Below are 24,030 nucleotides of genomic sequence, written 5' to 3'. Positions count from 1 at the left end.
TCTCTCTCTCTCTCTCTCTCTCTCCCCCTACCTCTCTCCCTCCCTCTTTCTCTCTCTCTCTCACAAAGGTCACAGTCATGTCCTTCGTTGATGCTTAAGTACTTCAAATATAATTACTTTTTTGTATATGAAACACTTTCAAACTAGGTTTTATAGAGATTCTCAGGAAATGAGACAGGCCACTCCAGGGAACACAAGTTGCACTTGCGGGGGAGGCCTATCCTCTTCCTGTTCCTAACACAGACTGGGCTCTCTGGGCCTTGGTGCTATTGACATTTGGGGCTGCGTCATTCTTTGTTGTCTGTGGGGGCTATCCTACACACTGGAGGATGGTTAGCAGCATCCTTGGCCTCTACCCACTAGATGCCAGCAGCATCTCCACCCCCACCCCTATGATGTGACAGTCAAAAATGTCTCCAGACATTGCCAAATGTCCCCTTGGGGAGAGCAGTTGAGAAATGCTGATGTGGATCTAGAAAGTTTGGGCTCATGGGTCAGGGAGACCTGGCTTCAACTCCAATTTTTTTTTTTTTTTTGAGACGAAGTCTCACTCTTGTCCACCAGGCTAGAGTGCAATGGCGCGATCTCAGCTCACTGCAACCTCCGCCTCCCGGGTTCAAGAGATTCTCCTGCCTCAGCCTCCCGACTAGCTGGGATTACAGGCACACACCACCATACCCAGCTAATTTTTGTATTTTTAGTAGAGATGGGGTTTCACCATGTTGGCCTGGCTGGTCTCGAACTCCTGACCTCAGGTGATCCACCTGCCTCGGCCTCCCAAAGTGCTGGGATTACAGGTATAAGCCACCGTGCCCGGACTTCAACTCCAATTTCTTACTAGCCAGATAATCTTGCTCAGTTTCCCCAGCTTGCTTTCTTCCCTGTTCCTTCACTGCAAAACCATGAGTCATTACACATCCCTCATAGGGCTATGGACTGTGAGAAAAAAATAGACAAAACATTTAGTGGGCACCCAGTGAATATTAGTTCTTTCTTTCCTTACTCTTGCTTGCTCTCACTGCTCTTATTTCAACACTAGAACCTCAGAATGATGGAAGAGGGGAGATGAAGGGGGAGGGTTTGTTCTCCACTATATTAGTGGAATTATTCTAACACGAGGATATTCCACACACAGCTCCAGTACTCACACTGTACCTCAAAGAGGATTAAAAGTTATAAAGACATGTTCTACCCAAAACATGCTTACGAAACGCTCCTAAGCCTTTCAAACACTTTGGGATTATTGTTTCACCAGGGTTGTAATCAGCTACAGATCAATGTCCAGGTGGACCTTGATTTTTAAAAATGGTGTAAAATACACACATTTAACACCCTAAGGGGACAGTTTACATTACAAAATGATTACTAGGTTTTGGAGACCCCCTTTTTTTTTTTTTTTTAGATGGAGTTTTGCTCTTGTTCCCCAGGCTAGAGTACAGTGGCATGATCTTGGCTCATCGCAACATTTGTCTCCCGGGTTCAAGCGATTCTCCTGCCTCATCCTCCTGAGTAGCTGGGATTACAGGCACCTGCCACCATGCCAGGCTAATTTATTTATTTATTTATTTTGTATTTTTAGTAGAGATGGGGTTTCGCCATGTTGGCCAGGCTGGTCTCGAACTCCTGACCTCAGGTGATCCACCCCCTTCGGCCTCCCAATGTGCTGGGATTATAGGCATGAACCACTGCGCCCAGCCTGGAGAGCTTTCTTAACACATCTAAAATGTAATTATATATATAAAGAATTAGTTTACAGATGATGCAGAAACATCAGTGTAGTAGTTGTTACTCTAAATAACCGCGACTATTTTATAAAGTGGGGCAAAGGAGGCCCGGTGCGGTGGCTCATGACTGTAATTCCAGCACTTTGGGAGGCTGAGGCGGGTGGATCACTTGAGCTCAGGAGTTTGAGACCAGCCTGGCCAACACAGTGAAACCCCGTCTCTACCAAAAATACAAAAATTAGCCGGGCATGGTGGCACGCACCTGTAGTCCCAGCTACTCAGGAAGCTGAGGTGGGAGAATCGCTTGAATGCAGGAGACGGAAGTTGCAGTGAGCCGAGATCACACCACTGCATTCCAGCCTGGGCGACAGAGTGAGACCTGGTCTCAAACAACAACAACAACAACAACGACAACAAAAAGTGGGGCAAAGGGGCACTTTGAATCCCATACTTGATCAGTGGTGTGCATATCTATTTTAACATTGGGCCTCAATGTGAGTGTTAGGAAAATTTCAATTAGCTCTTATTTTTTTCTTTTTAACAGCTTTACTGAGGTACAATCTATATATACCAAAAAACTCACCCACGTTATCTGTACGACTCAATAATTTTAGTAAATTTACAGAGTTGTGCAACCATCACTATAATCCCCTTTGAGAACCTTTCCGGAACCTCAAATTGATTGGCTCTTACTTAGTACTCTTCCTAGGGCACAGGGAAGTACTTTCATGTTTCCCGGTTCAAAGGAACCATAGGCCCCAGGCATCTGTGAGAGATCTGAGCATGAGATGAAGTTAGCCTTGATACCTTCCAAATCACTTCTATGTCCCAAGTCTGTTGACTTTAAAGCAAGCAACACTTGGCCCCCAAAACTGACTACAGTGCAAAGTGTGTTTTGTGGGTCAAGTTGAAAAGACAGAGAGGAAATCTTCACAGTCCTCAAGTGAAGACGGGGAGGGGTCTACATAAAGAGACGGAAGTGTGAATAGTTTGAGATTTGGATCAGATGGAAAAAAACAACAGTTCCAACAAAGATGCTAGGCAACTGAGGAGGAGGAATGACAAGGGCATTCCCTAAGTCAATTAGTTGAAAACAGGTGGCTTACTTCACAGTAGGCTTCCTATCTGAAGGCCTGTTGCTATGTGCTTTAGTGGGAAAGGAACTGAAAATCCTGAGAGCATTGAAGTGTAACAATAAATCCTGCCATGCAGTGGGAACTACAATATACGGCATAACAAAAGGAAACATTATAGCACTTGACTTCAGGGCCTGTAATCTCCCATTCAATCAGAACAGAGATTCTTCCATCGGCAAGAGAAAACTGGACAATTTTCATTTCTATTCATGCACAGGCCTGTGTTGGAGTTTGTCCATGTCTTCTATTATGTTACTTGAAATATGGCTGCATAGTTTGATATAAACAATATCTCAAACTGACATCAACAAGTTAGTTTTGGACCAATTGATTTCATTCTAATTGATCGCTGGCTGACAGACGCTGGGAGCTGCCCACACAAGATTTGAAAAAGCCATGTTCTCTAATTTAATATTATAATAATTTTAAATTATAGCTTTATTAAGCGGAAACCCAGATTTATTTATAGCTAACACTGATGGTTTCCAATGGTTTTCAGGGTTGTATTATGTTGTTCACTGTGGCCCACATTTAGACAGCTTCAATTGTCTGAATCACTAACAAAACATTCTGGTACAAATAATTTCCTCCTTGATCCAATGCAATGAACAAATGCTACAGAAGCAGCCCCGAGGAGAGCCACCCGCTTCTGCAATGTCTTTTTCTCCTTGACCCATCCAACTACAAAGAACATTCCTGCCTCTGGGCCTAAAGACATTCTGTTTACAATTCTCTCCTCCCTTGGCCTCTGTGATGTTGCAAGATCCTGATTTTCCCTTAAATGTGGACTTGGTGGGGGTTTGGTCTTCAGCCCTAGGTTCTTTGCCTTTTCTCATAGCGAGGACTTTATCTTCCTGACCCAACCATCACTTCCAAGCAAATAACATTAATCATAAGCATTTCTATCTTTTTTTACAGGCCACCAAGTGATTTGACATAATTCTGGAAGACAAGGTGAGGAAGTTGATAGACATGTTTTTTTTTTTTTTGAGATGGAGTCTCGCTCTGTTGCCCAGGCTGGAGTGCAGTGGCCGGATCTCAGCTCACTGCAAGTTCCGCCTCCCGGGTTTACGCCATTCTCCTGCCTCAGCCTCCCGAGTAGCTGGGACTACAGGCGCCTGCCACCACGCCCAGCTAGTTTTTTGTATTTTTTCACCGTGTTTTTGTATTTTTTCACCTGGCTAACACCGTTTCACCGTGTTAGCCAGGATGGTCTCAGTCTCCTGACCTTGTGATCCACCCGTCTCGGCCTCCCCAAGTGCTGGGATTACAGGCTTGGGTCACCGCGCCCGGCCTTTTTTTTTTTTTTTGAGACAGGGTCTGACTGTCACCCAGGTTGGAGTGCAGTGGCATGATCATTGCTCACTGCAGCACTGACCTCCTGGGCTCAGGTGATCCTCCCACCTCAGCCTCCTGAGTAGCTGGGACCACAGGCATGTGCCATCACATCTGGCCAATTTTTTTTTTTTTTTTGTAGAGATGGAGTCTTATTATATTGCCCAGGTTGGTCTCAAACTCCTAAACTCAAACAATCCTCCTGCCTCAGCCTCCCAAAGTGCTGGGATTACAGGTGTGAGTCACTGCTGCACGTTATTATTTATTATTTATTTATTATTTATTTTGAAATGGGATCTCACTCTATCACCCAGGTTGGACTGCAGTGGCATGATCTCAGGTCACTGCAACCTCCACTTCCTGGGCTCAAGTGATTCTCGCACCTCAGCCTCCCAAGTAGCTAGGAACACAGGCATATGCCACCACATCTGGTTATTTAAAAAAAAAATTTCGTTGAGATAGGGTCTCACTATATTGCCTAGACTGGTCTCACATTCCTCAGCTCAAACAATCCTCCTGCCTCAGCCTCCCAAAGTGCTGAGATTACAGGTATGAGCCACCTGACCAGTAGAGATGTTAGTATTCTTTATAGATATGGAAGCTGAAGCTCAGAGAGTCTGTGGAAATTGGAGAAGGCCACTCAGCTAGGAAGCAGCCGATTCAGCACTCGAACCCAGGTCTGCAGAGGCCACTCCTGCCACTGGGAAGCTCCTAACCCCTACCTGTAATTCCTGCCAACCTCTCGAGCCTCAGCCCTTTACCCCCTGCCTCCACTTGGCACTGACACGGGCATGTCTGGCCCACTCTCAGAGCCAACATGTTTAACTAAACTAATCACGTTTTCCTCCAAACCAGCTCCACCTCCTGACATGCTCATTTCTACCCATGTTGCTGGATTCTCCAGTCACCCGACCCTAAAACGTCAAGACTAACAAATCATTCTCTCCTCCTCCCCATTCCCAAACCCAACCTACTGTCTGACAATATTGCCTAGCAGTAATTCTCCTGTATTGCTGTTTCCACATCTATCTCTTCTTTCCTGATCCTTTCATAAGCAGCTTCATTCTGGCGCTCTCTGCCTCTCACCCCAAGTATCAAATAACCCGACTCCTTGACACCCATCTTTCCTTCACCTGATTCGTCTCACAAAGCTCCAGCAGTTACTATCTGAATTTTTAGACCTGATCCTGTCACTTTGGTGTACCATCAATGATCACCACTGCTTACAGAATAAATTACGAATCCATCTCCTTCAAACTCAATACAGTCCGTACTTACAATTCCAGGGTGATATAGTTTGGATCTGTGTCACTACCCAAATCTCATGTTCAGTTGTAATCTCCAATGGAGGCGGGGCCTGGTGGGAGGTGACTGGATCATGGGGGTGGATTTCTCATGAACGGTTTCGTACCATCCCCTTAGTACTGTACTCATGATGGTGAGTGAGTTCTTGAGATCTGGGTGTAAGTGTCTGCTCCTCCTTTGCCTTCTGCCATGACTGGAAGCTTTCTGAGGCCTCAGAAGCAGATGCTGCCACACTTCCTGAACAGCCTGCAGAATCCTCTTTTCTTATAAATTACCCAGTCTCAGATATGTCTTTATAGCAATACAAGAATGGACTAATACACAGGATAGCCCTCCCTCCTTCCCAGCACAAACCCTCTAACACAGCCAGGCTGGTCAACACTCCCCACATGGTTTTCCTGACCACCTCCAGTACCCCCACATAAGCAAATCCAACTTCAAGATACAGACAAATCTGTCCCCCTTTATAAAGCCTGTTCCAACAACCTGGGCCCCAGGGAACACTCTCTCCTCCGACCAGCATTACTTTCTACCACTCAGTCATTATACAGACCTACAGTGCTATTTAACTTTTCATTTGCCATCTTAGGGACCCAAAAGGATCCAAAGCCCCTGGAAGGCAGAGCCCATGTGTGAAGGCCTCAGTCTCCAGCCAGCCTTGCATTTGAGTAGTAGGTACTCAAGTATTTATTGATCATGTGGCTGTCAATCATTATTTCTTACAATGCAAATAAAATATACATTAAATTGTTGACTTGAGGCTGGGCATGGTGGCTCACACCTGTAATCCCAGCACTTTGGGAAGCCAAGGTGGGAGGATCACTTGAAACCAGGAGTTCAAGGCCAACCTGGGTAACATAGGAATACATTGTCTCTACAAAAATAATTTTTTTAATTAGCCAGGTGTGGTAGTGCGCACCTGTAATCCCAGCTACTTGGGAGGCTGAGGTGGGAGGATTGCATGAGCCCAGGAGTTGGAGGCTGCAGTGAGCAATGATCGCACCGTTGCACTCCAGCCTGGGTGACAGAGCAAGACTATCTCAAGACAAAAGAAAAATCATTAACTTGAGAAGTTATAGTCTTCTAGGATTAATGTCTTTGTGGCAAAGAGAGAGAGAGAACCAAACCTCAGTGCTCTATTTCTGGGCTCCCAAATATATGCAACTGTGCTTAGTTCCACAGCAAGAAAAGCTTCTATAGACGAACCTCCCCCATCAATACCCCCAATATTTTCACACTAGCTCGTCAGACTGAAAAACATGTGATGCATATTTTCATGATAGTGATCATAGACATCTCCAGACCCAAAGAATGTAAGGGTCAAAGGTGAATGCTCTTAACAAGCAAGACAGATTATCCTGTATATTCTGGAGGAGGGAGAATACCTCCCTTCCTATTGACATGAGGGAGGTGACAAGACAGCCTCCTGAGTTCGCACATGACCTTCACCAACCAGCCACCCTGGCTTAAAACAGGGCCCAAATATGAAACTGTAGTGGTAGAACCGGAACTTAGTCAGGCTCATTCTGACAATCCCCTTTCATTCACAGCCGATTACTGCTCTGCTCTACTCCACCTGCACTTTAAGCAGATCAAAAGCTACAGCAGGCCAGAGTTTCTGTTATTGCGTCAGCCCAAGCTATCAGGTTATGCTTCCTGACTGGGCTTCTCAAGGGCTGAGGATGTAAACGAGCTTGTGGAAACAGGGGAAGTACTTTTGGCATTTACAGTCACAGTCACACATCCTACCTGCAAGCCTCCATGAGACCAGACCAGAGACTGCAGGTCAGCAGTTGCAAAGATGCAACTCTATCAGCAGGTTCAGAGAAAAACAGCACCCAAACAGAGGGACAGCAGCAGGCGAGCAGAATGCTCATGCTGGGAGCTCTAGTGCTCTTATAAGGCCTGCCAACCATTGCACATCTGTTTCTAAAGTGAGTGGCCTAAGCAGATGATGCTGGAAAGCTGTCTTCCATGTCAAATCAATCCCTGATAGTGCTTGCCAGAGGTTAGGGAAGTGGGTGGGTGGGAGAAAGGTGGGTGTGGCTTAAAAAGAGCAACACAAGGGATCTAGTGGTGATGGAAACATTCTATGTCTTGACTGTGGTGGTAGATACACAAACCTACATGTATGATAAAATTGCAGGCTGGGTGTGGTGGCTCACACCTGTAATCCCGGAACTTTGGGAGGCCAAGGTGGGAGGATTGCTTGAGCCTAGGAGTTCGAGACTAGCCTGGGCAACATAGTGCAACCCCATCTCTACAAAAAATACAAAAATTGGTCAGGCATGGTGGCATGCACCTGTGGTCCCAGCTACTCGGGGCACTGGGGTGGGAGGATCGCTTGAACCTGGGAGGCAGAGGTTGCAGTGAGCCGAAATCGCACCACTGCACTCTAGCCTGGGCCACTGAGAGAGACTCTGTCTCAAAAAAAAAACAACAAACAAAAAAGTACATAGAGCGAAATACACACACAAGTACTAGTAAAACTGGGAAAATCTGAGTAAGATTGGTAGGTCATATCAATGTCAATATCCTGGTTGTGACAGTGTACTATAGTTCTGTAAGATGTTACCATTGGGGAAAAACTGAGTAAAGGGTACATAGATTTCTATTACTTCTTACAACTGCATGTGAACCTACAATGACCTCAAAATAAAAAGTTCACTTAAAACAAAGTAAATTCTAAAATGTAGCCTTCTATATTATGTAGAATATGAGAGAATGTTAACTTATGACCTTGATAGGTACAAATAGAAGATGTAAAGTTAAAAAAAAATTATACTATTTAGCCATAAAAAAGAATGAGATCCTATCATTTGCAACAACATGGATGGAACTGAAGATCATTATGTTAAGTGAAATAAACCAAATGCAGAAAGAGAAACATTGCATGTTCTCACTTATTTGTGGGATCTAAAAATCAAAACAATTGAACTCGTGGAGGTAGAGAGCAGAAGGATGATTACCAGAGGCTGGGAAGGGTAGTACGGGGCTGGGGTGGGGAGGCGGTGGGGATGGTTAATGAGTAGAAAAAATATAGTTAGAAAGAATGAATAAGACCTACTATTTGATAGCACAATAGCATGCCTATAGTCAATAATTTAATTGTACATTTTAAAATAAAGTGTGTAATTGGATTGTTTGTAACTCAAAGGATAAATGCTTAAGCAGATGGGGAAAATGTGTTGAAATGAAATATTGCACATGGTTGCAAGTTTTTCTTAAAGCAGGTCATTTTCCTCTTCCCAAGAAATGTGATAGCCTGTTGCTAAACACTATGATTATTTTTATACATTTCTATCATTAAATGGCCTTTATGTCAAAAAATAAAATAAAATAAAATAATAAGAAAACATTAGTCCCTGAATCTGGACTTCTTAAAAGGGTTGTCACCCAGGTCAGACCACCAGTGGCCTTAACAGCACAACCGGTGGCCTCACACCCACCCACGTACACCTCCAAAAGGACCTCTGACTTTTATTTACCCAGACATACTGCAGCTCCCTCCCATTTATCACATGGTGGTATCCTGACCTTGGTAAAACTCACTCATGTTCTGAACTAAGTGGCAATTACCACACCAAAGCTCATTTGAAACTCAGTCAAAAGTGCGGTATCAACAACGAATCCTGCCATCTCACATTTGCATCCATTCACCTTTTTACACAAAATACACAAATCACTGGAAACTGTGAACTTAAGGGCTAATGCTCACTTTTACAGAAAGGCTTATTCATAATTTCTTTTCATTAGATTTTGCAAGGAATTTCTCCTAGGGAGGGGAAAGGTCCCAGACATCGTGTTTTAATGTGGAAAGCACCATCATTTCCTTTCTTTACAAAATTGTAACACCTAAAGCCAAGCGAGGGTGCCAGCCTGGCATTTCAATGGCTTTATTACTTCTCATCATGGTGGCTGAAGGCAAGCCAGGCCCTGAAGTTCTTTACTAACTCTGCAAACAGAAGCAAGAACACTGTCCTTACTCACCAATGTCATTGCTGCGGTCCGAGAGATCTTTGTCCAGGATGCCAGATAGCGAACTGCCCGCCAAGTCAATCTTTGGACCGTCACCCCTACATTAAAAACACAAGCCCAGACATTTAATCATTGGTGTGTGTCCTTGTCATTCTGTCAGTTTTCTTGCTGCACACATGTTAATGAGTGTGCTGTGTGTGCAGTGGGTGGCACTGTTGCCTGTGAGGGAGCCAGAGAACCAACGAGCTGTCTAGCCACATGGGATGGGGTGCGGACCAGCTGACAGGCTGGATGCGCCCCTCTCCAGCACGCATTTTCAAAGATGGCTATTTTAATAATGACTGTTCGCCAATGTACCTCCAGTCACAAATCCTCCTGCTGGGTACACAGGGTGCAGTGTAGGGCCTGCTCCTGCCCAGTGGCCAAATAAACACTGGCTAATGATAACTGGGAGCTTTCCTTTTAAGGAACAAGGAATTTAGCCAATGCTGCTTGTCAAAGGTCAGCTACTTTTAACCTTGAGAGAAAGGTTTTCTGGCCTGGGGCTGTGGTATCAGCCAGGCTGTTGACAGGCACAAGGTGTCGAGTTGAGATCTGGCAGCCTGAATGCTGGCGCTGGGGCTCAGGCCTGTAACATTAGACGTCTCCTGGATGGGTGCCCCATGCTCATCAGAACACGAGTGACTTCCCTCTGTATCTGGGCTAGCAGCAGCTCTATGGGATGGGAACAGGCCTCCAAGATGATGAGAGAAACCCAGCCTTCTCATGCACAAACAGAAGGTTCCTCCAAATTACTCCACAAGACAGCTTTTTGTGCCCTTTTGGGGGGATAAGTCACAAACGAGTTTATCCAAGGACTCTGAGAGCAGTAGGGAAAAGATCCTTGCCCATAAAATGAGAGAAGCTGAGCAGTTGTTCCCAGCAAAGTAACAGAAATAGTCCATCTCACAGCCCCGAAGGCCACCATGGCCTGAAGTTACACCTCACAATGAGTAGTACCAGATTTAGTCAACAAGCACTTGTCATGTGTCACTTGTGCTGGGGGTATTCAGAGGTAGTGCCTACTCGGGAAGAGCTCATGGTCTAAATGGGAGAGACAACCAGCCAGCCACAGGTCCACATGGCCTAGGCTATAAGACGCAGGTGTCACACTCCTATGAGAAGAAAGGAGTGGGTCAGTGCAGAATATCTGTGAGGCAGAGGGTAGGGGTCACACAGAGGAGGTGTCGTTACACTTGAGCCTTGGAGGAAAAGGGAGAGGGGACATAATCCTAAGAGGAGTGATTGAGCGATGACCCCAGTGTGGGTGAGTGTGCCAGTGTGGCCAAGGTCCCCGGAACCAAAGCCTGAAGTCCTCAGAGAGAAGTGACAGGACAAAGGCTGGCAAGGTGGGTGACTGCTGGGCCCGATACTATGGGGCTTGTTTTGTCTGGGAGGCAATGAGGGGCCGAGGGACGGTTGTAGTAGGAGACCTGTATACCTGGAGGTCAGGGCAGGGCAGGGCAGGTGCTGTGGGTGAACTCCAAACCAGGGAGCTGACAAGACAGACTGCTGTGTTTTTCACTCAAAGAATGCGTGGTGAGCAGGGCACAGTGGCTCACATCTATAATCCCGACACTTTGGGAGGCAGAGATGGGAGCATCACTTGGGCCCAGGAGTTTGGGATCAGCCTGGGCAACATGGTGAAACCCCATCTCTACAAAAAACACAAAAATTAGCCGGGTGTGGTGGTACGTGCCGGTGGTCTCAGCTACTTGGGAGGCTGAGGCGGGAAGATCACCTGAGCCCAGGGAAGTTGAGGCTTCACTGAGCCGTGATTGTGCCACTGCACTCCAGCCTGGGTGACAGAGTGAGATCCTGTCTCAAAAAAGGGGGTGTTTGTGGGCACATTTGGCACAACATGCATATTCTTGTGATGGTAGGAAAAGACCAATGGAAGGAGGTGAGTCCTCCTCAACTCCCAAGCAAACAACACTGCCTCTTAACTTCAAGCATCCTCCAGCACAGGAGGGGCAGGTGTGTAAATACTAGGGACCAGGCCTGGACCTAATGGCTTGGCCTCCACTAAGAGAAAATACAGCTCCAAGACTGTCCTGGGAGTGTGCATTATGATGCTGGCTGGGCCCTTCCAAGCTAGGCTGAAATAGAAGTTCAGGTAGAGCATGGACTCCTGTACTTAGAAAGGAGAAGCAACTTAGGCTTCAGAGAAGGACCTTTATTTCCTGCCTCACCCTAACTTCCTAAGGCTGTGGGCTCCCCTAGGCCAGGTTTCCATAGCAGACTCCCTCTCCATCCCCTGGCTACCCAAGCTTGGGTCCCACTAGGGCCATTGCCTCAGACTGATTCCGAGCCAACAGGAAGGGCAGGATGGAGGACATTTATTTCAAAACATTTCACTGTCAGGGCCCCAGCATCCACTAATTTGAAGGTAACCTGAATGAAATGTTTCAGAAATGCAGAATTACTAGCAGAAATGCATTTTCATTTTTAAGAGTCTTCCCGAGATATAAAGAAATACATTCTTGGGGACCCTTAAATATCATGGTTTGGGATCCACAGAGCCCAGAAGGATTGGGCGCTGCCATCCTTCAAAATAACAGACTAAACACAAATTACACTCACAGCCAAACAGCGCTGTCCTTTTTGAAACACACCAAAGACCAAAACTTATAAGACCACATGTCTTACCCAGGAGAGAGACAGCACTTTGGCAGTGAGTCTAGTGAACTCTACTCGGCATTTTTTTTTTTTTTTTCTCCAGTCAAGAGGGAAAGATGGTTTGAGGTGATACCCTGTAGGCAGCTGGCATTAAGTCAGAGGGGCTGCTGGCAGAGAGATGAAGTTTTGCTCATGAGTTAATCACATGTATCTTGGAACAACTCAGCAGTTTCTGAACATGTGGCTTATTTGTGTATTATGGTAACTGTCAATCTGCGAGCTGCTGTTTCCCTCTGTGATTTGACAGCTGGAAGCTTCCAATCAAATGTCTCCAGAAACTTTAGAGGACCCTATTGTGCATTACTGTGCTTTATTACTTTACTGCCCTTATTTTCCTTTTATTGTCATTCTCAACTATTTTATTCTTTTATATATATATAGTACATATATATGTTATATATATAGTACATATATGTGTTATATATATAGTATCTATATATGTTATATATATATGTTCTCTCTCTCTCTCTCTCTCTCTATATATATATATATATGTATAAAAGAATAAAATAGTTTTTTCTTTTTTTTAAGACATGGTCTCATTCTGTCGCCCAGGCTGGAATGCAGTGGCGTGATCTCGGCTCACTGCAACCTCCGCCTCCCAAATGGGTTTTATGCATCAGTGTGTTTTTCACAGTGTTATTTGTAATGAAGAAAAACTGAAAAGAACTGGAATCTTTCATAAATAGGAAAACACTTGAATAAACTATGATATTTGATGGACTTTTATATAGCCATCGGAACGATGTTTATAAATGGCTTATACTAACAAGAATGAATGCCTATGTTGCAATGTTAAGGGACAAAGGCAGGTTAAAAACAACACACACAGCAGCACACATATACCCATGTGCCCTCCTGACATATTAGGAAGAATGATTTTAAGACTGGAAGAAAATTTACAGTGGTTATTCCTGGGTAGTCTGATGGGTGATTTCCACCACCCAGTTCAGCAGCTGGAACATGGCAGGGACTCAAAAAACATCTGTGGAACATTTGCCAGATTTTCTGAAATGAGAATGCATTATGTATTTGTATAATAAATGCACTTTTCCCTCAATACCTAAAGTTGTATGCTATTCAGTATGATCACATCTATGGAAAACTGGTGAAAAACAAACCAAATCATACATAGGAAAAAGATAAGAAAGAAATAGTCCAAAATGTTAACAGTAGTAATCTCTGGGATAAGATTACAGGCGAATTTTTCCTTCCTTTTAAAGTTTACTTTTATTTTATTTTCTTGAGATGGAGTCTCACTCTGTCACCCAGGTTGGAGTGCAGTGGCATAATCTCGGCTCACTGCAACCTCTGCCTCCTGGGTTTCGGCGATTCTCCTGTCTCAGTCTCCTGAGTAACTGGGATTACAGGCACGCGCCACCACATCAGGCTAATTTTTGTATTTTTAGTAGAGACGGGGTTTCACCATGTTGGCCAGGCTGGTCTTGAACTCCTGACCTCAAGTGATCTGGCCACCTTGGCCTCCCAAAGTGCTAGGATTACAGGCATGAGCCACCATGCCTGGCCTAAAGTTTACTTTTAATAGTAGCGACTACAGGCTCATCTGATTCAGGCAGCTCATGTTCTCTCTCCTTTCTCTCCAATTGTATCATCAAGGTAAAAGCTGAGATTACCTGGATCCTGCCTCACAAACTCTCCTTTAAGAATCACCCAGGCAGTAGTTACCCCATGAGGTCATCTCTCCTGGGAACTGGTTTGCGGGCCAGGGGTAGAGTTATGAACCCTAGACTTAAAAATTCAGGCCAGGTGTGCTACAATTAAATCTGCTCTTCATCACCTGTGTGACCTTGGCCGGGTTACTGAATCTCTCTGGAACTTGGGTGCTTCATCAACAAAATGACTGGTGGGCTAGCTTCAACAGGATCACCTCCGAGAGGCGTTCTATCTAGAGCTCTCGTTCCATAATTTCAACATTAGAGAAATGTCGGAGTCTGGGATGGGGGATTGGAGTGGATATGGTCCTGTGAGTTGTGGGCAAATTCTGGGACATTTCATCATCTCCTTTGCCTCCAAATCTTCATGTCTCTGGTCAATGTTGTGAATTCCTTTCCTTCCCACTTGACTTGAGCAAATGTAACTCACCCTTTTAGCACTCAGAGATCCACCTTTCTTCCTCGTGTTTCCTGCAACACACCTCTGTATTCCAACCCTTATCACAGCACTTCGTATTTACATATGTACCTAGTAATCTTCCCCACTTATTCTTCAGAATGGGATTTTGTCACTTTTTTTCCTCCTAGTACAATGCTTTATACATTTATGTATAACAAAAAGTTTTTGTTTAACTAAATGAATAAGCAAACATTGTGATTTTTCTGGGCCTTGTACACCTTAGGAAATAACCTGTGGATAAGTTATATTCTTGATATAGTATGGGTGGTTTATAAACAACATAAATTTATTTCTCACAGTTCTGGAGGCTGGGAAGTCCAAGGTCAAGGTGCCGGCAGATTTTGCCTGATGAGGACCCAGCTTCCTGATTCACAGAGGACACCGTCTCACTGTGCCCTCATGTGGTAGAAGGGAGAGGGGTTTCTTTTATAAAGGCATTAATCCCATTCATGAGAGCTTTGCCCCAATGACCTAATCACCTCTCAAAGGCCCCACCTCTTATTCTGTCACCTTGGGAGTGAGGATTTCCACAGGTGAATTTGTGGGAGGGTGAGGTATAAACATTCAGACCATAGACTTGAGTAATGTGTCAACACTTTTCAAACAAAAAACAAATTCTTGCAGATCCCCATGTATATGTCTGTTATGGACTAAACTGTGTCCTCTCAAAATTTATATGTTGAAGTTGGAACCCCTCAATATCTCAAGATGTGACTGTGTTTGGAGATGGGCCTTTAAAAGAGGTGACTAAGTTAAAATGAGGCTGTTAGAAGAGGCCTCAGAAGAAACGAACCCTGCCCATACCTTGATCTTACACTTCTAACCTCTACAACTGTGAGGAAATAAATTCTGTTGTTTAAGCCACTCAGACTAATACAACATCCCTGTTTGAGAAATCATAAGAAACAAAAAATAGCCGACGACAATGGCCATCAGTGGAAAACCGTTGCCACAAGGGCATTTTGTCTTTGCAACTGTTAAAATTATAAAGAATACCACACGAATGAAAAGCAAAGGTGCACATTACTTGTAGCTACTAGATGCTGTATCCCCAATTTTAGGAGCATTGTTCTAATGGCACTGGATCAAAGGAAAAAACTATTATGCTCTAAGTTGGCCAAGGTGGCTGCCCCTCAAGTGGCATTTAGTGTGACCTGGGGTGAATCCTTGTCAGGGAGGGGCTTCTGACTCAGGAGAGTGTTTTACATCTCTGGGATTTGCCTGCAGGCCCCACACAGATGGTCCGATAGCCTGAACCACAAGGGACTATCCTGAAGAAATAGGAACTAATCATCCATGACCAACTCCTCCCCAGATTCTAAAGCACCAGCCACATGTTGATAGGAAGGGGAGTGGGATCCCTCAAGTCTCTCCAACTGAGCCCTGATCCCTCATGCCGAGCACCAGACACAGGCTTAAGTTGAAATGATCTTCGACACAGGGCCAGAAGCAAGCCTATTTTGAAAACACAGTAGGTGAAGTTTAAAAAAGGTTCTGATCCTTCCAAGCATGGAAGCTGCAGCTGGTGTTTTGACAGTGTTCAGACTGTGGGTGTGCAAGCATTTTACAATGTCTATTTGTAAATGCCTTTCACTGTATTTATAGACTCTTAGAACAATGCTAATGAATTCCAGTTCTGAAAAATACCAAAATTTCTGAAATTCTGTGAAGCATGTGTCTGGAGCGGCTGACACCCAATGAGGATGCAGCCCCTCAACGGTCCTCGTTCTCCTCAGTCTGCCCAGCATGTGGGTACCATTTGGCAAAAGGGATGTTATTAAATTCAGAGAAAAAGGAAAAAACCCATCCTTTTGTAATTTGCAAGCTCCTGCAAGTGTTTCTGTCTACAGCTGTTGTGGGTTTCTATGCCTACAGCTGTTAACTAAAAGGAGAACATAAGAGAAGTCAGGAGATACCACCATATATCCAAAGGCATCAGAAGAAAGTTGCCCTTACTTGTTTATGGTTTTTAAATCAAAGTAATGCAATATTCTTATATTTTACCTAGCAGTTTTCGTTATGGACACTTAGGACACATGACGTGGATAGGCAAGTACGGCTAAAAGTCTCCTTGTTTTACTCAAACAGGAACCTAAATCACAGAGAAGAGACTGATGAGACCAAGCACCCCACCAGGTATAAGTAGAACCTATGATCCTATAGAAATAACAGCAGCTCACTTCCTTTGAGAATGAAAAAATAAAAAGAAAAAAGAAATAACAGCAGCAGCTACTGTTTACTGAATGCCTACCATGTGCCAGGCACTAGAATAAGCACTTAAAAAAAAAGAAAAGAAAGAAAGTCGCACTCTGTTGCCCAGGCTGGAGTGCAGTGGCATGATCACAGCTCACTGTAGCCTCGAATTCCTGGACTCGAGTGATCCTCCTGCCTCAGTCTCCTGTGTAGCTGGGACTACAGGTACATGCTACCATGTGTGGCTACTTTTTTTTTTTTTTTTAATTTGGTAGAGATGGTGCTCTCACTATGTTGCCCAGACTGGTTTTAAACTCCTGGCCTCCAGCAGTCCTCCAGCCTCAGCCTCTCAAGTCACTGGGATTACAGGCATGCTTTAAGTACTCAATCCTCACAACCACCCCTTGAGGTACCTACTATGTGCAACCCCTTGAGTGAAGGGCTCATTGCCCCTACTGCCTGCTGGGAGTGCTATCAGCAGGCAGCTGCCAGTTGTCAGCTCTTCCAGGGACCATCTCAGCTGCAGAGAGGCTCCTCAGCCAAGGCACTCCCTCCCCTCCAGGGCAGCCCACACTCCATGGTATCAAAGTCTCAGCCATTTCAGCCCAACATGGGATGACTCAGATGGGCTGTTTTAGCTCTAAAACTTCCCGTGGATTTGGCCAAGGCTTTTTGAGCCAGTATTGTAGCATGACTTCTCCCTCCGCTCAATCCTGCTTCTTTTTTGCTTCACAGGTATTGAACCCTAAAACATATCTTCATGCCAAAAGCTGGCTCAGGGTATGCCTTCTAGAGAACCCCACCTGTGACACCCTTGTTTTCATTATATAGATAAGGAAACTGGGGCTCAGTGAAATTAAGTCACTTGCTGATTAAGGGTCATAAAAGCAGTAAAGTGGCAGGGTCTAGAATTGGGCCTATTAAGTCCAACTCCAGAGCTCAAGCTTTTGACTCCTTCTCAAAGCTGCTTTAGTCAGCCTTCTGGTCTTCCAGACTGGGGATCTGGCCTTGGGGACAGTGAGTCATCAAGGATGTCAGGCAGCCTGTGTCACCCCGGCTCACTGCCAGCTAAGTAAATTTACTTTTGCCTCTCTCAGTTTAAAAGTACTAATAATAAACAAAAATCATGCACTCGACCTATCCAGAGGGGCCTGTTCTTCCCACTCAGACCCAAGATATAAGATGGGGCTCATGCACAGACGGGAATGTGGAAGATGCACCATGTGCATCTCTCGAGACCATGAACTCAGCCAGTGGCACAGCCCAATTTAGCCTGCATTGGGACAGTTAAGCCAAGACATGTGGTACGGACAAGGTGTTGAAGTGCACAGGAAGCCAAGGCAAGCAAACAAACAAACAAATAAATTAGCAGTAGCACTAACAGCAGCCACACACACACACAAATACCAAAAAGAACCCATAAACCTTTTGGAGGTGAGCAAGGGTGAAGGGAGAAAGAGCAAATCTACCGATTCCTACTGAACCAAAGATTCCAAGTCCATATGGTGACTCTTTTTGACAGTCCCCACCCCACGCCCCAGAAAGGAGGTGCAAGTGTTTGGGCTTCAACTGCCTACAAAATTTGACAAGGGGGAAAGAAAGCTGGGAAGAAAAGGAAAGGAAGAGAAACAGAAACACCCCATTGCCTGTGCTTAGGAAACCACTGAGGCACACCCTACACATCCTCTATTTGTCATCACTTTTCATTGCATTGGGAACGGATGATAACGGACGTCAAATGTGCAGATGCTAGAGAAACCACTCGAATTATCCTATCTTCTTTTTTTTTTATGACAACTTTTTACTTTATTTTATTTCAATAGCTTTTGGGGTACACGTGATTTTTGGTTACATGGATGTACAGCAGTGAAGTCTGAGATTTTAGAGCACCTGTCACCTGAGAACCTATCTTCTTTCTTTCTCCAACTCTGCAACCTTGCTTAGTACTCCCTCCTAGTGTAAAACTACTGTGTCTCATTGTTTATCTCTGTGGCCCTGTCCAGTCAGGTAAGTCTGAGGATGCAAGGCCAATGCAATTGAGCACTCCCTTCCTGCTCTCCTGGCTGCCTACTCATAACATCTCAGACTTCAGCTCTGATTGTTAAAGGTGGGTAGAGAGTACCCAGCTGAAGCCCCCATTTTATTACAGACAAAGGTCCTGTGCTCTGAGAGTGGGCAGTGATATACCCAAGGCCACCTAGTTGATTGGTGGCAGAGCTGGAACCAGATGGAAAGTTCCTCATGCCAAGCCAGTCCAATCTTTACCTACCACATCTGGGATGGCAATAATGTAAGTAAGCATCCGTGTGCATAGGTTTTATGCTCCAAGAGATGTTTTTCTCTCAAATCAACAATGACAAGAGGGCCCCACCCATCTGTGAAGACGGCGGATGCAAAGCCAGTCCTTCACAAGCATTCTGCCCCAGGAGGGATGTTACTGCCCATGGAACTTGGATCCTTCCATCAGGAAAGGACAAAATGGGAGTATCAGTAACCCCAGTTTTCCTTTGCTCCTCAGATGGAGGGCAGGAGGAGCCTCCCTCCCTTTCCCAGAAATCCAGATCCAAAGGTCCTGCTGTTACCTGCTATGAGTCCCCACATACGCACCTGGTAGCCAAAAACGTCCCAGGAATCACAGGAACTTTTGGACTGAAAAAGTGGTACCATTTAAATGTGGGACAAGCAGAGGGAGGCCAGGGGCACAAGAAGCAGAAACCAGAGTGGTTTTCCTGGCAGCTATCCCTTTGCGTCGTGCGTCCTTGTCTGGATGAGAACAAACAAGCTTGGCTATTTATAGATGGTGAAGACACGCTGGGAGGTGATGGGAAAGTGCTCACTCAATTCCCCTCCAAATTTCTGTTCCTTGTGCAGACTCTGCAAATATATTTGGAAGCGGGCCTCTCTCCAGAGCCCATCCAGGGTCCGACAAGCCCTGCAATCCACTATGGCACAAGGATGATGACATCCACAGACGTCACCTGCAAACCCACAGCTTGACATCTCAAAGGGGCGCAAGGGGCTTTAAAGATGCTGAGCCCCCATCTTCAGCAGTGTCTGGAGGAGGGAGAATTCATCACGGTGTGATTGTGAGAAAAGTCTGCAGGGTGCCATGTGGAGGAACAGTACTACTCAAAAACATAGCCCATGAAAAACACATTATAGAAACCAATTAGTACAATGCATGCATGAGGTGTTAACATTTCCTACTGTTTCACTGCCTGATTCTGGTCATCAGTGGCAGGAAAATCAATGTGACTCAGTCTGGGTCGAGGCTAAATCCCGTCACTATGGTTGGTTCACTTTATGTGTGGGTGGAAGGAAAGAGAGTGAGAGAAGATAATATGTACAAATGGAATGAGGTCAGCAAATCATGCAGATGTCCCTAAAGTATGACAAGGTGCTTTCCCCCACGCCTGTGACCTGCGGGACTACCTTCTATCAGTTGCTAGCCTTCCCTGGGTCCTGGCTCTTGCTGCAGCTGGGGGAGGCCACTCATCCTTTCACCCTGAGGATGTCCACTTTTCCACCCCCTTGGGGCTCCAGAGTCCGACGCAGGAACCCCTCTCCCATGGAGGTCACAGATTTGCTGAGTGCCTCTCAAGTTGCCAGGCAACGAGCTAGGCCCCTGAGGTGGAGCAGTTTGTTTAAACTCTCCACATCTGAGCAAGGTAGGCCTTGTGGTATCATTTTGCAGGGGAGGGAACTGAGTGAGACTCAAGGAGGTGAGCACCTTGCCCAAAGTCACAGGGTATCTAAGAAGAGGGGTGGGGTTTCAACCCCAGTGTGCCTGGCCCCAAAGCCCAAGCAAGCAGTGGGTGGGCCTGGTTACCATAGTTAACTACTACCTAGAAGAGGACCTGGGCAAAGGTAGGCACTTAACGAGTATTTGAAACAAATGAATCACACACACACACACACACACACACACACACACACACACACACATAGACACACACACACACACACACAAATTTTCTTTCCTTCCTGAATCTATATCTAGCACCCATTCTCCCCCTTTTTTCCATAGCCAATTTCTCACAAGACAAATGTACCCACTCTTGGCCGCCTGCCCATTCTCTCTTCAACTCACCCCAAATCTGTCTCCTGCCCACAACTGTTCCACGGAAATTGCTCGACTGGGATCACCAAGGGCCAACTAATGAGCAAAGCCTAGCTGTCCCTGGCTCTCGAGATGGCAGCAGTTCTCACAATGTGGTCCCCTGACCAGTAGCAGCAGCAGCAGCACTGGGAACTTGGGAGAAATGCAAATTCTCAGGCCTTAATTCAGACCTACTGAATTACAAACCTGGGGTGCCAGCAATCTGTGTTTCAACAAGCACCCCAAACGCCCGTGATTCGGATACACGCTCAGGTGTGAGCACCGCTGATCAGTAGTTGCTCCACACTTCCTCCTTCTAGCTTCTATGACATCACACTCCTCCTACCCTTTTGGATGGCTCCTAGACCTTCCTCCACCCTATATACAGTGATTTTCCCTCTTGCTGTCTCTACTCTTTCCTTCTCCTCTTCTCCATAATCTCCTGAAGTGGTCATATCTATTTCATGCTTGTAACTACCATCTATAAGTCAATGACATCCACCTCTGTAATTGCTTTTTTTTTTTTTCTTTTTAATTATTTAGAGATGGGGTTTCGCTCTGTCACCCAGGATGGATGGTGTGTAGTGGTGCGATCATTGCTCACTACAGCCTTGAACTCCTAGGCTCAAGTGATCCTCCCACCTCAACCTCTCAAGTAGCTGGGACTACAGACATGCACCACCATGCATGGCTAAGTTTTAAAACTTTGTAGAGATCTCTGTGTTGCCTAGGCTAGTCTAGAACTCCTGGCCTTAAGTGCTCCTCCTGCCTCTGCCTCTCATAGCACCAAGATTACACATGTGAGCCACTGCACCAAGCCGACCTCTGTAATTTCTAGCCAGGACCTCTCTCCTGAATTCTCCAAAGATACATCTTCATCCTGATTTGTATTAAAGGAGGGAAACACACAAAAATCACACAAGGAATCACTAGAAATCTTTAGAAAGAAATTCACAACAACTGAGTAATCCCAATTCAAAATGATCCAAGTATACAGTTTATCTGCTGACTTAGGGAACATTGCATGCACTCACTAGCTTTCTCTTCCTCTTTTTTGATTAATGGATTGATTAGTTTATGCCTAATAAAAGCAAAGAGGTCTTTTCTAATGCTTTCTTTTGGTGGGCATGGGAGTTGGACACCTCACTGAGTGATCAGTACCTGGAAGCTTATTTCCTGGTACATCATAACCCCAAGGTCTTAAGCCAACATGCCTTGGTAAATTTAAAGAAAAAGTTAACTTCCATGCTCTTAAGTTGGTCCCAAGAGAGACATCTGCCCTACCCTATGCACTTAGTTGATGTTTGGCATATAAATGTTTACTTAATCTTTGCCTCAAGCTAAAATGCCTCAGAACTCATAAGTCATTTAACTCCCAGTGTTTCTCTGAAATCCAGTGCTCCAGCATCATTGCAGGTTAAAAAAAAAAAGAGCTTCCACTGCATGCTGCCCCTCCCCTTATCCTATGTTCCAATTCTCTCGGTATAGCCTTCAGCCCTTCACAAGAAGGCTACATGGTATGTTTAACATTTAAAGCAATAGGTCATCTCCAAGTGGCACAGGTCTGGAAAGTCACTGGTCCTCCTACCCACATCCTGGTGTCCACCACCCAACTGCCTATCTTCGAGAGCAGTTCCTGGGCACATGTTTCCACATGTAAAGTCAATGGACAGTGAGCTCTGGGATGTCTGATTCATAGTAACCAACTCCCCCATATCTGGAACCTTCTCATTGAATGGTCTGCTTCCACCCTGACATTCTCAGCCACCAGCCAAAGCAAAATCTGTTAACTCTGCTCTGCCCGAAAGAGGATGGAGCCAGCAGGCTCACACCACCTGCTACCACACTGTCAAACCCTTCTTGTCACTATCATCAACTCCCAGAACACACTGGCACCCATGGGAGGACCCTGGCTTGTAGAACATTGGCCTCCCTGATTCCAGCTCTTGCCATCTTCCTGAGCCTATGGTGACCACGTGGGTGATCCATCCCCAACTCCGGCCCCTCCTTCCTTGGTATCTTCAGTTCTATGACCTTCATTCATTCATCTTCAGTCACCCACATTTGTGGCCACAACCATTGCAAATATTTTCATCTTCCAAACAAACCCACCTCCAAGGTTGTAAGCACTGACCTCCCCTTTCTGATTACCATCTCCTGTGCTTCCTTCCAGCCATCGACTTTACCTTGCTCCCACTCCATCCTTGCCGGCCTCACTTCCTTTCCTTCATCCCAGACCTTCTCCCCACATCTCTAACTCAAGGCTCCCTGACACCTGCCCCTGGCCACTCAGAGAGCATATGCTACAGCGGAAGAAAGGCAAAGCTCCCCAACTCAGAGTGAAGGTCCTGCTCTAGCCTCTCTATTCTTTGAGAAGAAAATTACCAATCCTTATGCCTTGGGATGTCTGAGTTTGGGAGGATTAACAAGCCCGCTTTGGACTAGTCAGGCTGCTTCTATCTCTTTCCCTATCAGATTTATTTCCTTTTGAGGGTACACACCTGCCCTGCCCCTCACGTTTCTTGCTTACTGCCTTCCACTGCTTGCAATTACTAGAGCTAAGGGCAGCCTGCCTCTCTCCAGCATTTCCTTGGGTTTTTTTCTTCTTTTGGATTCTTCTCCCAAGTTTCAGGAACTCTTCTCACAGAGGAACTCATTTTTATTCAATTGCTAATACACCTTATTATTACTATTATTATTATTGGGACACAGTTTCACTCTTGTTGCCCACGCTGGAGAGCAATGGTGCAATCTTGGCTCACTGCAACCTCTGCCTCCCAGGTTCAAGCAATTCTCCCGCCTCAGCCTCCTTGGTAGCTGGGACTACAGGCACCCACCACCACGCCTGGCTAATTTTTTGTATTTTTAGTAGAGACAGGGTTTCACCATGTTGGCCAGGCTGGTCTTGAACTCCTGACCTCAGGTGACCCACTTGCCTCGGCCTGCCAAAGTGCTGGGATTACAGGCATGAGCCAGCGTGCCCAGCCCACCATTGAATTTTTAAATCAATGCTGGTATTACATTTTTGAAAGTCTTTTCTTCCTGTTGAAATTCCATATGAACTTACTTTCTGGAAGTGGGGAGAACATTCTTACTAAAGGTCAAGTATGTTACTATCTGAGGAAGAGAGCGATCACTGTAAGAGCCTTCATGTGCATTTCCACTTGCTCAGACTGAACACAGACTGCTTACTGATGTCATTCTGGTTTTCCTAGATATAATTCCTAAAAACTGTGAACTGGAACACCTGGGTCTGACCAGGACTAATATAATTAATTAGTTATAATATTAATAACATAATTATTAATATTGTGCTAATAGTAATAATATATGAATATATTATTTATGTATACTTATAAATATATAAATATACTATTTATTAACACATATTTATATATTTGTTAACATA

At 45.2% G+C, this 24,030-nt stretch overlaps 1 protein-coding gene across 4 annotated transcripts in view; it reads right to left on the bottom strand.

Moving 5' to 3' along the window:
- The window catches only part of SH3KBP1 (SH3-domain kinase binding protein 1), a 308,903-nt gene that overhangs the window by 33,036 nt on the left and 251,837 nt on the right, over window positions 1–24,030 (bottom strand). For all 4 annotated transcript variants that reach the window (XM_011995794.1, XM_011995795.1, XM_011995796.1 and 1 more), the window contains one exon: window positions 9,491–9,576. In XM_011995794.1, the coding sequence (XP_011851184.1) occupies window positions 9,491–9,576 (86 nt within the window). The remainder of the gene's footprint in view (window positions 1–9,490; window positions 9,577–24,030) is intronic.

This window comes from Mandrillus leucophaeus, unplaced genomic scaffold (genome assembly GCF_000951045.1).
Source record: "Mandrillus leucophaeus isolate KB7577 unplaced genomic scaffold, Mleu.le_1.0 Scaffold499, whole genome shotgun sequence".
NCBI classification, from domain to species: domain Eukaryota; kingdom Metazoa; phylum Chordata; class Mammalia; order Primates; family Cercopithecidae; genus Mandrillus; species Mandrillus leucophaeus.
The sequence above is the reverse complement of the archived record's forward strand: the minus strand, read 5'-3'. Positions and strand labels throughout refer to the sequence as shown.